Source organism: Rousettus aegyptiacus, unplaced genomic scaffold, assembly GCF_014176215.1.
Source record: "Rousettus aegyptiacus isolate mRouAeg1 unplaced genomic scaffold, mRouAeg1.p scaffold_m13_p_1, whole genome shotgun sequence".
Classification (NCBI taxonomy): Eukaryota; Metazoa; Chordata; class Mammalia; order Chiroptera; family Pteropodidae; genus Rousettus; species Rousettus aegyptiacus.
The window spans coordinates 121068726-121082895 of record NW_023416284.1 but is presented as its reverse complement, the minus strand read 5'-3'; the positions used below and the strand labels follow the sequence as shown (position 1 = coordinate 121082895).

The 14170-nt window shown below is 36.8% G+C and overlaps 1 protein-coding gene across 5 annotated transcripts in view; it reads left to right on the top strand.

The window, feature by feature from the left end:
• The window catches only part of FILIP1 (filamin A interacting protein 1), a 190861-nt gene that overhangs the window by 115977 nt on the left and 60714 nt on the right, over nt 1-14170 (top strand). For 3 of the 5 annotated variants that reach the window (XM_016141687.2, XM_016141688.2, XM_016141686.2), the window contains exons 3-4: nt 4296-4469; nt 11132-11310. In XM_016141687.2, the coding sequence (XP_015997173.1) occupies nt 4296-4469; nt 11132-11310 (353 nt within the window). Of the gene's footprint in view, nt 1-1842; nt 3994-4048; nt 4199-4295; nt 4470-11131; nt 11311-14170 lie in introns of those variants that run through there. The other 2 variants (XM_036219495.1, XM_016141689.2) reach the window with 2 other exon arrangements.

The following is a 14170-nucleotide window of genomic DNA, read 5'->3' as shown; positions in this document are numbered from 1 at the left end:
AGTGATTTTATCTCCAAAATGCAGAATCTTATTTACATAGATTGAATCATTTATACTGAAGAAATTTGTTTTGATCACATAATCATCTTCATTAACTTATTAATTAAACAGATACCAAAATATTAATGATTGGTATTAAAATATTAAACTATTTTAATTAGGAGAAATTTATAGGCAACATTTGCATTCCTTCTACAATTATTATAGCAATTAAAAAGCTTTTAGTAAGTTCATGATGAATAGTGTGGTTCTAAATATATAATGCAGTGTTGTATCACCATACTCCATTTTTTGGTAGTGTCTACAAGTTATTAAACTAAGAATGAAATGTACTGTGTATGTAGCAAATCACAATTAATACAGTTTAAGCATAAGCACATTTTTAGGGAAAAAAGAAATAGGTGTTTCACATTAGTTAAAAAGAAAGCAGCTGTTTTCTCCTAAGAGAATAGGAAGATTTGGCAAGGAGATAAATACCAACAATATTTACATATTTTAAACTGAATAGCTTAAATTTTTAAATTGAAATTGCTAGTTATTTACAGTTTTATAAGCTCTTATATTATTTAGTTAGGGTCTTGCGTGGTCACTGTGACATCAAGGGGTACATGTTCCCACTTTACAGATAAGGAAATTGAGTTAGGGAGATTAAATAATTTTTGGAAAGAGGCTATTCTGATTTAAAAATTCTTCTTTGAAAAAAATTTTCTTAAGGGCAAATTGTGAAATGTCTAGATTATTAAACTGCATCAGTCTTAAATGTTATATTTGATTAGAGAAAAATATATCTTATAAAGTATCTTTTCTCCCCACGCAGCAAAAAGGCAGCAGGTGATTGGAGCCTAATAGAAACTGAAGTAAATTGGTTACTATTGACTTGATACCTACCGTGTGCCAAGTTCTATACTAAATATTTCATATATTGATATCTAATTTCATCCTAACAGCAATTGTATAAGAAAGTTATTAAAATTTTATTTCATAGACAATAAAATTATGTTAAAGCAATGTTAGAAACTTGTACAAATCACACAGCACAGCTGAGACTGGAAATGAATTCTGAGTTTCTTCAAAGCTGGGCTCACTCTATTATTCCATGCTGTGAATTTTATTTCCACATTAATTAAAATTTTTATTTGCCTGATAGCTTTAAGATTTATTTCATTTATGCTCAGATCATGTAAACTTATGCTAACTAGCAGTGCAATTTATGCACTCAAAATTATTTGATTTAGTTTATGTTCAAGAGCAACTCTCTGATTACCTTAATCCACAATTAAGGACAAACATTTTTTTGAAATGTCATTTATGGAAATGCCATATACAATAGTTCTGCTGTGATTTCTTCAGCTGTCTAGTAAGAATGTGACTAATCAGAATAAATATTAGGTGGGAAAACCTATCATCTTTAAACTACCAAGCTTTCAGTACACTTACCCAACTCAGTGGCTGTTGTATCCGTGGCTTCACTGCTGTGTTTGAAATAATTATAAAAGGAATCAAGAAAACGTCAAAAACAGAATATAGAATAATCATTTGGGCAATTGTGGTTTTGTGTCCTCTTCTGTTAAGCCCCACAGACACTGTTCATAGGTTTGTGTATAATGAGAATGAAGGCAACTTTCTCAGCATTGGGTATACGAAAAAAAGACAACTTTATATTAAATTATTTGCTTTTATTTCATTTATGTGAAATAGAAATGATGAAGTATTTCTTCTTTCATTATAAAGCATCACTTTGTTTTTCTTTGTAAAATTAATTACATGTTCACTGTAGAAAATTTAGAAAAACAAAAGAGAGAGAGAGAATAACAACAGCCATCTATTTTCTTTTGGTCTTTCAGTTTTTTTCTAAATTACTTGAGTATTATTTGATGGAGTGTATTTTCTAAGCTTCTGTAATGATTTTCTTTCTGAAGATTATGAATTCTGCTTTTATTCTATTCCTTTCTTAAATAACCCATTTCAGGGAGCAGGGGAGCAGATGATTTGAAATCTTTACATTTTATGATGAATCAGCATCTCAATTGATTATACAAAAAATAGCACATTCTATATTTACCCTACAAGTCTTTGTATTGTGAATGTTAAAATGTGAGCTTTAGAAAACAGCCTTTACTTCATCTGATTTAAAGATGGAAAAGAGATAGCAGTTTGTTATTGAGACTTCTCTCACTAATCTTCCATTGTCGCCATTTTTCTCATTTTCACATGCAATTCTAAATTCTTCTGTCATCACATAAATCACGAAAGTTATAAGCTTGTGTTTCTTTTTTTAAGACAACTTTTTTTCCCCCCTTCAGCTTTGGGTAAAGTAAAAAGTCAGCCTCAGGTGTGAGAGTGACTTAAAGAACAGTAAAAGGCAATGTACTTGAAGATGGGAAATACATTGAAATGAAGTAGTTTAGATTGGATAATGCCAAAGGTTTGTATTTAGTATGGTGGTAGGTCTTTTAACTGATTAGTGTGGAATAGTACTTTCAACTCTTTAATTACCTGAAGAGCATTAGAAAGTACTGATGCCTGGTTCCTTCTCCTAAATGAATGGGTCTGGGATAGCCTGGACATTGAGATTTTTTAACATTCTCCAGGTGACTCCAATGAAGTCAGGGTTGAGAAGCATCATTATAGAAGATGCTATATATATTCACCTGTATGAAACATAGGGTACACTTCCTGGCTGAAGACCAATGACAGTTGATATACCACAGACTCCTTCAGTACAGTGCAACCATATACAGATATGGAGTTATGCTTTGCAGAGGGGTGTAAATAGAGGCTGAAACACAGCCCATTCTTAGCAGAGGGGGTAAATAGAGGCTGAAACACAGCCTACTCTTAGCTCATGAGGCAAGCTGCACTTTGACTCAGAGCTATATCTCTTGGCACTTTTTTCTAATTTGCCCAAAGATACCATACAGGCTAGTGTGACATTACATCTGTATTTATGTTCTTTCACCCTGCATGGTGACTTATTGCTTTTCCAGTAAACTGTTTTCTGATTTTAACTTTCTCACAAACTCCAAACCACTAGGTTCTTCAGAATTAATATTTTCCATTTTGGTTTTGAAATGAGCACATTATATGTGGCAGAAACAACATAGGAAAAACTGCAAATTCCAGTCCATTGATGTTTCTGTAATAAATCAGTCTTTAGCCATCTGGAATTAGATTAATTTGGAGACTATGAAAAAGCAATAAAAGTGAGAAACCTCAAGAAAGACAAACTTTATAATGGTCCTATCTCAGGGCTAGCTAGCTAGCTCCCATGTTTAGAATACCATGATAATAAGTCAGATTTATACTTTCAAACCCATAGTTAGCATAACATGGAGAGAAACTCTATTCTGTTGTCACTGACTGAAACACTGTTGCCAACCAGTTTATTCTTTAGCACTAACTGGAATGAAGTCAGGATACTTCATACCCATCACCATTACTGGGAAAACAAGTTTATGACCAGATGGGAGTACATTTAGCAGATGTCAGCTCCATTATAACTAAAAAAGTAATTACAACTAATCAGTAGAAAATACATCCAGATGTATTTGCATATGTAATGGGAACCGTAGTATATGATATAAAACCTATCATTATGTGTTTTTCTCAGAAACTTCAACAAGATGCTAAAGTTTTGCCAAGAAACCAAAAGAACAACTCTTACCCCAGCAACCTAACTCATCTGGTTGTCAGTCTGTATGTTAAAGGGGTTAAATTTCACCTTCATTGTGAATACATTAGATTGAAAAGCCTAGCCCAGCACCACAGGAGTTCCCAACCATGTGTTTCTGTGTAAAATGAGTCACTTGATGGGAAACAGGAAATCAGTAATAAAGGCTGTTTTGGTTAATTATACATGGAGTTTTAACTAGAAGGGGGAGAGCAGGGTTTTCTTTTAAATCAGATTTGAATACTACACTGAGCAAAAATAGAGAACTAGAAAACTTTAAATTGTCTTTGACATTAAAACATTGAATTATGCACTGAAAAGGAGTAAGTATCCCAGGAGCAGTTCTGCCTCCTCTCAGAATCATTGCTGTTTAGAAAAAGCAATTTTTATGTAGTTAATATTAGCACAAATCCTTTTCTGCCTGCCTGCTTCCTAGCAACCTGAAGCAGAGAGTATCTGCTTGCCAATCTGCTTTTGGTAAAAAATAAGAACAGAAGTCCCAGTGAATTTGCCAATAGCTCCAAAGAGGTGGGGGACATATTCAATAAGCTCCATGCAGATTTTGTGAGCTCAGCATGTGATTTATGTTGTCAACCATCTGACCTTGCTGCCCTTTCTACCACAGGCCAGGGAAGATGTGATCCACATGCTGAAGACAGAGAAAACCAAGCCTGAGGTTCTGGAGGCTCATTACGGGTCTGCGGAACCAGAGAAAGTGCTGCGGGTCCTGCACCGAGACGCCATCCTAGCCCAGGAGAAATCCATAGGAGAAGATGTCTATGAGAAACCGATTTCAGAGGTAACAATACGACACCAACAATTGCTCCAAAAGGGAACCTCAGAGTGATATATTCACATTCTTCCATTTTATATGCTTTAACATTTTCTTTCCAAGGCAACATTTTTATGATATACTAATATAGAACTGAAGTGTAATTTAAAAATTCATGAATTATAGATCCTTTCAATAATACAAATTTTAGAAGCATTTCTTTGAATATACTGAAATATATTTCTCATGTGATTATGATAGTTACTTGCTCTTACAGTCTTATTCTTTCATTTCCCTAAGAGATTATGTGTGTAAAAATTTGAAGTGCTTATTGGTTTTAGCACTGAGTTGTCAGGATTATATCAAATTGGTAACCCTAAATTAAATTGATTTTATGATTGATATTTATGGTTGTAAAACCACTGTGTTTTGGTATCTTATAGACTCATAATTGAAATGGTCTCATATAAGAAATGCTTAGGGCAATTCTTTAAGATAAAATAAAATCCAATATGGCTATATTTAATCATTTTTATATAAGATTGTATTAGGAACTATTAACTATTTCTATTAACTACCCATGATGCTTCATGTTAAAAATACTCTCACATAGTAGTAGAAGTTTGATGCTGAATTAGGGAACCAACTGATGAATCTAGCCATATTGACTCTTCGGAATTCAAGTAAAAAAATTCATAGATGTGAAATTAGTATCATAAATGTAAAAACCTCAGAAATTAAAAATCTGAAGCAATTTGTCATAATTTAACTTTTAACTTAGTAAAGTCTTTGCACAACTTAGTTTGACAAATCTCAGGCAAGATCTGCTTTCGACAGTATTCACAACAGATTGATGGTCCCGTAATTTTCTATTTTCTGTACCAAGGATTACCTGGAGCTCTGTTCTCATCTTTTCCTAAGATATCAAGAGATGATTATATGATAGTATGCAGTCAACAGGTCTAATCCACTTTCTTGTTTGAGATCCATGGTTACTAGCTGCTATTTAAGCCTCAATTTCCTTATCTATCAGGTGGAAGTAAAAACAATGCATCTCATTGAATTGTTGTGATGGTGAAATGAAGCAATACCTAAAGTTCTTAACATAGTGTCTGGTACATGATAATTACTTAACAAATATTAAGCATGGATATTTGCTCACATCCTTAATTAGTTCCAAACTTGGAAGGATTTGAGGAGTAAAAGACATATAGGGGTCAAAAAATCAGTTGTCTGTTATTATTATAACCACCTGAATTGGAGAACTCAGCTTGGATAAATGGTATCATTTGGGCTTCCTAATTCTTTTCTCCCAAGTGAGAGCTTAGGATGGCTCCTCAAGGGAGAAGTTGGTCTGCAGAGCACACATACTTACCCAGAATTAGTGCCTCTAGCCCACTGAGTTTTATGAATAGTACACAAATAAAGGAGTAAGTAACCCAAATGGTTCTGCCTCATGGACAGAATTGCAGAACAGACAACATCCACCCCATGGGCTGTTCGTTAGGAACTTGCTAAGCTGGGCATGCTTCTTGTTTTTTTTTTTTTTTTTTCCCTCAACAATCTGAAGAGTTATTCTTCCCCTACGAAGGAGTGAGTAAGGAGGTAGAGAAGGACAGAAGCTACTTTTCCAATTATTGTTTTGTGAGAGAAATAGAATGCTAGAAAGAGAAAAGATTTATCTTCTATCATCTACAGGTTTTTGGTCCCTTAACCCTTTGGGCTTAACAGACAAATTCATGTTACCCAAGAATAGGAGTCTTGCTTCTCATTTTGTGAGGCAAAAATGCCAGTACGATGTGTTTCTATTAGCCTCCTGGGACCATGAGCAGATCCTAGTTCATGTTCCTAGAAGCCATGCTACACTTCAAGCCAAAAAATTTCTGCTCATTCAAATATCCATGCCAAATTAGGCCCACCTAGGTTACTAAAAGAACTCACCAGAGGTTAAGCAGTGAAGCCAGTATGGTGGACCTGTCCTCTCTCTTGCCAAATATCCGGGAAGAAATTAAGTAGCAAATATTAAATCCTCCTGGGCTTCCTTAAAAATTAGAGTCTGGGATATCGAAATTCATAAGCAAAATTCTTAAGAAAAATTCCAAAGAAATTAAAGTTTCAGTTTCTTTCCTTCCCAAATTCTTATTTTGCTTAACTTTAGCCAGCGAGATCTTAAACATTTTCGAAGTTAAATTAATATATCCTCAAGTCCCTCTAGTCCACTTTTTTTCAGAGTCCAAAGAATTATTAGGACACATGCAATTTTCATAGTACCAATCTCACATTCATAAATTTGAAAAATGCAAGGAAACTCCTAGCTCCAAAGTCAAATTCACTCATGTGAAATGGTATTCTGTGACCCTAACACTCAGCACAGTGCAGACCCATGTTACTCTTACCAAGACCAAAGTAGAAACTTAGGGGACGTCCAGGCGAAAAAGGGTAGGTAGAGAAAGTCTTCAGCTACAATGGGATACCAGTCAGTCTGGGCAGTTGTTCACATCAGACAGAGCCTGTTGCCATCAAAAGGTTAATAATTATGACAAAGCCATTCTGGGTAGAGAAATCTGTTTGCATGTACTACCCTTGTCCTTGGTGAGTGGTACTTGAAATATATCTTTCTCAGAAGTTTAGGGATTTGCAGTGGTGATATCCTCTGTGCCTGGTTCTTAATTTAGGTGCTCTACCTTTCTACCTGCATATTTAAAACCTCCTTAATCTTTTTTTCTTTTTTTAGACCCCATGCCCAGGCCTAGGCAACCCATCTCTTACCAGTAGTTTTTCTTATTGCCCCCTCGTTTCATCTGGAGAATCACCTTCTCCCCCAGGTGAGCCTTCTAAAGCCCATATGAACATACCTTACCCTGATGCTACCATTCCTCAGAATTTCGCCTTCCTTATGTTTGAACTTTCTAATTCTTGAGTAAGTTGTTCTACTCAAAGCAACAAAAATATTTTTCAGTCACAACCTTTTCTGCAGTAGACAACTAAGCTGGTTTTTTTTTTTTAAAACATTTTGACCAGTTTTTTCAAGTAGTCCCTTCTTTCTCTATAAAAAGAGTGATTTTATGGATATTGAAGTCTTTTTATTTGTTTGCTTCTATTTTCCCTATGTTTTCAGACCCAGACATTTATTTTCCTAATATTACCTTCCATATTCTATGTTGTGTGATCTCCCGTAGAGAAATAAAATTAAGAAGTTATGAGCTGCCAAGAAGATCCTTTGTTCAACACAAATCTTATCTACTTTTATGTCCTTGAGTTGGATAATCCTTACTAAGAACACTTTACCCATCTCACGGCATCCATGTTTGGACTATATCTGCTGCTGTCTGCCTGAATCTCCTTTTGTTTGTCTCATCTTTCCTTAAAAATCTACGTCTCCAAGTTTCTTGCGCATATTTACTCAGTGCCCATCTAAATAGCTGACACCCTGAAACTTATCTAATAATCCTTCAAATATCCTACCCCGATCTTCTCATATTTTAATTCTTAAATCTGTTTTATACAACCACTTCGAATAGAGGTTGTAGTCTTCAAGATAAGGGCCCCCAACTGATCTCCCAATGGACTATCTATATTTTAAGCATGCTCCTCAAACATTTCCTGGATTCTTTGTGGAGGAAGTCACAACGCTCTGTTTTCTTTGCTCTTATGTCTCTACCTTCTCTGATCACTCATTCTGATTCAGCAATGACTAAATTATTTCCCGTCTTATAGCCCTATCTTCAAAAGCACTTAGATCCATTATTCTTTTGTAAAACTCTAGTTTGATCTTTAAGACCTCATGTTTTCTCTTAAGTAGATTTCTCTTTCTAAATTCCTTAATACTTCTCCAGTTAGCCCTCTGCTGATAACAGAGCTAAAATCATTTCCTGAACTGTGAACCTTTTGTCTAAAACATACTGAAATTTCTACCAATCTAAAGTGTTTGAATTTCTTCTCCACCAATTTGATTTATTAGAATAGGACTTCCAGGTACACCTTTTCCTTAGTAAATTTTGGCCTTTGGCATTATGATGGCCTCATTCAATTTTATTTCTACCTCCATCCAAGTAGGAGCTATATTTCCAAAGTAATAGGTGCTTATTTCACTTTCACTACTAATTAGTAAAAGCTACTAATCCTCTCTGGTTAAGTTATAGTGTGTATCCTGAAAACCAAAAGCCATGGACACAGTGTACATAATTAAAGAATCTACAGAGCCCATAGTTATGGGGGATGGTATTCAGAGACTGTGGACAAGCCACAAAGATCCCAGAGGTTAGCCCACCAATGCGGTTCCAAACAAAATAACAGGGATCTAGCACAGCCGAGCTATTGCTACTTATGTTTGCTTTTACATTATATCTGGTGTTTAAAATCGAAAGCTAGGTCCTCCACACAAATGCTTTATTGCTAAAGAGGAATTGACAACCTCTACAGTAGAAGTCTGGGTTTGTAGTTCTGTGTGATAAACAGTGCACATACCAATGTCTCAGCATCCTTCCTATGGGTTAGAGACAAAAAGACTGCCTTTTTGATTATATAACTAGTGCTGGGGTCAAGCTGTGCTAGTGTAGATCAAGTGAACATTACCCACAGAGACCCTAGCAACTATTGCAATGGCCTAGCCCCAGGACTGTAGTTGGTGCAACCAATTGCAAAGGCCCACATGGACAGAATATATTTAGGCGAAGGCCTACCTCCTGCCTATGCTGCCCCAGAACACTTAATATCAATATGTGTTATTTTCCTCCAGATGCCCCTATAATTCCCATCTCTCTGTATATCTCTCAGTCAACCATTCAATTAATAATGTGCCCATCTCCCCTTCTAGAGTTCCTTGAATGGATTGAGAGATAACTACAGGAGTCAAACACATGACTTAAAATATTTAGCTTTATTATTGGTATAAATAGATAAATGATCTCAACAGGCTTTCTATACTTTTTCTCCTAGACTTTCGAAAATCCACTTGAAAGAGAAAGGGAGTTTGGGCCTAAAGAGCACAGTGTACCATCTTATGGCAAGCAGAGTGGAAAAATAGTTCCCTATCCCAAATACAAACTTTGCGTAAGTCACCAGTCCCTACTCAGAGAGGAGCGTGGGAGAGTGTGAAGAAGTTGGCAAAAGGTGCTCTTCCAAATACTTTCAAAAAGTATGGAAAGTCCTACTTTATCATAGAGAGTCAAAAAGGAGAAAGAGTTGCTTCTTTTGCATTTCTCATGATGAGTAGCAAGATGATGAGGATGATGATGTTTCAGCAGTGCTTGACAAATTCTATAAAATATGGTAAAAATCACATTTGCAGGAAGATGGGAGAGTTCTTGGAGAGAATATTTTATAATACATAGCTATGCCAATGGGTCTTATATAGGCTGTCCCTTTAAGACAACACAAATTTACCGGAACCCATAAAAGTACAATTTGCCAATTTCTGATGATCCCAGATATTAACGGCCACCTGGCTGTCTCTATCACTCTATCTACTCTTAGTCAAAGGGAGTGGAAATCCAGGCAGAAGACACTGAGAATTATGGGAACAGTATTTCTTTATTTGGGGCCTCAGAAATGATCCATTCACAATGAAAATATGTGATTGTAGTGGTAAATTTGGATCTTCCTTATGACTGAAGGGCAAGCATGGAAGACTCAGGGGAAACAGCTCTGATGCTGATACCCTGAGGAGCTACCCCATTGGGTTCCAGGGAGTTGGTTGTGGGATTAAGAATGGATTTTAAATATGTCTGTTTCAACATATTTAGAACAATCTTTCTCAATGAGGGGAGGGTCAGTCATTTTTCCCACTAGGGGACATTTGACTGGTGGTAGTATTACCAATGTCTTGGGGGCAGAGGCCAGGGATGCTGCTAAACATCCTGCAGTGCACAGGACAGCCCTCTGAAAATAAAGAATTATTTGGTAACATGTCAGTAGTACTGAGGTTGAGAAACTCTGTATAAGAGTTTGAAGTAGAGTGTAGGATAGGGAACTGCCAGAACTGTAAGATTTGATCCTATTTGACAAATACTTACTGAACACTAACTTTACCATAGGCACCGTGCTAGACACTAGGATCTAAAAAGATGATTTAGGCAACCCCTTAAAGATCGGGTAGCCTGGCCAGAGAAATAGGCACAAAAGCCATGTAGTAACATTTGATAAAACTTCTTTTAGTCTGAGATGTGTGCTCTCCACAAATTCAGAAATCTTTCCTCTACTTAACATCTCTTGAAAAAAAGAGGATTGCAGGTCCTTGGTATACTTTTCCTAGAAAAGCATTTAACTGCAAACCTTAAAAAAAGATTGTGACAATGATGATTACCTAGGAAGAGTTTAGTATATGTACATGCTGAGCTCCTCATTTTGCTGAGATCAGGAAGGATGTTATCTTCTTTCTTTCTGAGTAGAGGCCTTTGTGCCACATCATTCAAACAGTGAAAGAGTTCATTCTCCTGAAATTTTAGGAACCATACACGTTTGCCGAAAAAGGGTTAGGAGGCTAGAAATTATGAATGGCTTTGTTATTAGCTAATTTATAAAGCCAAGTGGCCTAGAGAAAATGATGGAATGGGGAAAATGGCAGAGAATACCTGACTCAATGTTTTCCCCTTCAGGTAAAAAATCACTAAACCAATATAAGCAAATTATTTAGAGGCATATGCAAATAAAATAAACTATTAAACTCTTTCCCGTGTTTGCTTTCTCAGCTGGACAGACTCGAGGAAAAACAGAAAGAAACTTACCGGCGCATGCTAGAGCAACTGCTGCTGGCAGAGAAGTGTCACAGGCGCACAGTGTACGAGTTAGAGAACGAGAAGCACAAACACACTGACTACATGAACAAGAGTGACGACTTCACCAACCTGCTGGAGCAGGAGCGGGAGAGGTAATGTGCGCACCTGCCGCCAGTCACGTGGAGATGCCTGCAGCCCTCATCTCTGGCCCTCCTGTCAGGGATCAGGCTTTGTTCCAGTGACACCACAGATGGGTGTCCAGAGTCTAATTCCCGTTTCTGAATGGTTCGTGACCGTAGAGAGTGAGACAGACTTTTACCTGGAATTATTAATGTAAATATGTTTGGGGGTGCATATAAGTAAGACTCCACATTCCCATTAGGATGTTTGTTAAAAGCCATAAAACTCTAAAGTTGGAAACAAATCCAGGGAGTTTATATTTGAATTTGATCGATGAATCATCTACATTTGAAAAGCCTCTCTACTAACTGCCTTCAATTTAAATGTCTACTTGTTCTCTTTGAGATTAAAATCTACTTATTCGGGAAAGCAAAATTTTAAATTTAGCAAATTTAAACGACCTATCATTCATTCTCAATATCAGTAAAAAAATCTTAATATTTGGTTGTGCGTAAATTACATAATGACTAGAACTACCTGCTTAACTTTCTAAGGATTGAGAACTCTTAAAACTTAGTGCCAAAAACAAAAACAGAACAAAACAAAAAGCGTGTCGAGCCTTGCTTACCAATCTTTGCAGGTAGTTTTCTCAGACCAGTGATTGCCAGCCACATTTGAGGCAGAGATTCCAAATTGACCAGCTCTGTAATGAACTCTTCTATATTATCCAGCCTTTTCAGTGTCTTCTTTTAGCTTATTCTCTCCTTTTCCTTCCCTCAGCTGAATGGGCATGTCTGTAAATGGCATAATCTTTAATGACGTTAAATCCCAAGGCTTTGAGTTACCAAGCGTGTCTGCTCCTGTGTTCAAGACTTGCAAATTAAGAGCCACTCTTGGACAGCTTTACCAATCCCATCTTTATTATCTAGTTACCAAAAAAGATCTGGTTTTCCTAGATTAGTTAATTTACAAGAAAAAGCTATCACAATAAGAGGGTAAATAAAAATATGAAATGGAACACATTTGTGTTAAATTTTTTAAAATTATTGGTAATGTTTACTTGTTATTGGACTTGGTAAGCCATGTTTACCAATCTTGTAAGGAGGGAGCAGAAATGGAAGAGAACCATGGGTGGGGTGTTATGTGCAATACCCTTGATTTATGGTTTCTTTAAGCCTGTCTTCTGCTTCTGTAAGCCAAGGTTTATCAGCTTCATGTTTGAACAAATAGATGGCCTGATTTGACATTTTCAGTAACCAGTGAGAATAAGCTCCACCTCCTCAATTTCTGGGAACTTTCTGATCTCAAGTGCAGACATTTCAAACAAGATCCTAAATGACAGTATCAAATTACATGTATCTAGAGCAGATCTCCAGTTAGGTGTCCTCTGTTGGAATGTGGTTGGGTAAAGAGTAGCAACTTGTTTGATCCTAACTTTAAAAGCTCTGAAATCAAATTATTTTAAAGAATATTTGTTTGGATTAATTGTTTTCTGATCACACTGTAAATAATGTCATTTATAACCAGATATGTCTATCTTTACTACAATTTCTCACAAAAGCTAAATGCCTGAGGTGGCACCGGTTCACCTACAGTTGTTGGTTTAAATGAAGTGTGTGGATGGAGAGACTGTACTTATCTAGACTGTTTCTTTTTCTTTTTCATTTTTCTAATTTTTGTGTTTTGTGAGAGTAATTGTAACGATGACACATGCTAGAGAGCATTATAGTTCACAAAGTACTTTTGCGTCAATTATACAATGGGCCCATTCCAGATGTGTTTATTTACTAACTTCACGCTGGTCAGCTCTAGATGAACAATTCCAATCTCTTGCTCCCTGTTCAGAGTTAATTTCCTTAGATAACTATACAACAACCACATCTCCTGAGCAAAGTGCTAGGTAGAAGTTTTTTTAAATCAGAGTAAAAATTTTAAAAAGTTATCTTAAGGTGATTTGATAACTTTGATCCACACTATTGGGATATATCACCAAACTTTTCATGTTTTAGATAAGAATTCACTAAGTGACCTTTGACTCTCGCTTAAATATCAAACCACTTTAAGGTTTTGAAATAGTATTTTTGACTCAACAGGTTATAGTTCAGTACTTTATAGTTTTTGCTGTCAATGTTTTTTCCCCAGATCAATGCGCTGACTGCCCACCAGTGCACATGCCACACTTGTTATGCTAAATTAAACACCCCACTAGGGCCTGGTAACTTAAGTTGGCATTTCTGAATTTCTCTGCGCTCTGAGGAGTCCACCGTGACTGCTGACTGGCCTGACGTGTTCTTGGGGCAGTGAAGCCTGGAGGATTTTCTCAAAGGTCAGGCTTGAGATTTCTGCTGCCCTTTGGAAACTGCTCTGCTAAATCTGCTTTGGGTTAAATCCTTTTTTTGAAGTAAGCGGTCGTAATTAGACCTACTTATGGGGGTGGGTGTTTGTTGACCCTGAGTCTTGCTTTCCTGTGGGCTAAGTCGCCAGGGAGTCCTTCCCCACAAGGACCACAGACTGTGGCCAGGCGCCCAGTCCCTCGGGGCTCAGCCAGGGCCCAGGTGCTCAGGGTGGCCCCTGTTCACACACCATGTGTCTGTAGCACCTGCAGGGGAAGCCGAGCTGCAGTTAATAAGGAACTGGCATTTCCCAGCACTGGTGGGAGTCCTCACTAGACTGTTCCAAGTCCTTTGTTTGCTGCTTTGTTTTGCACTCCCTTCCCTTCTCCAGAAAAGTCCCTTGTGCGAAAGAAAAAAAAGAGAGAGAGAAAGAGAGAGCATGGCCAAGATCTTTCTTTCTAAAACATTTACCTTTGTTTCTGCTGTGAGTGTGAGTAAAGGAAGAAAGAAAGTGACTTGAGATAAGCCTAAGTGGTTTGCTTCTTAGAATTACTCAGCT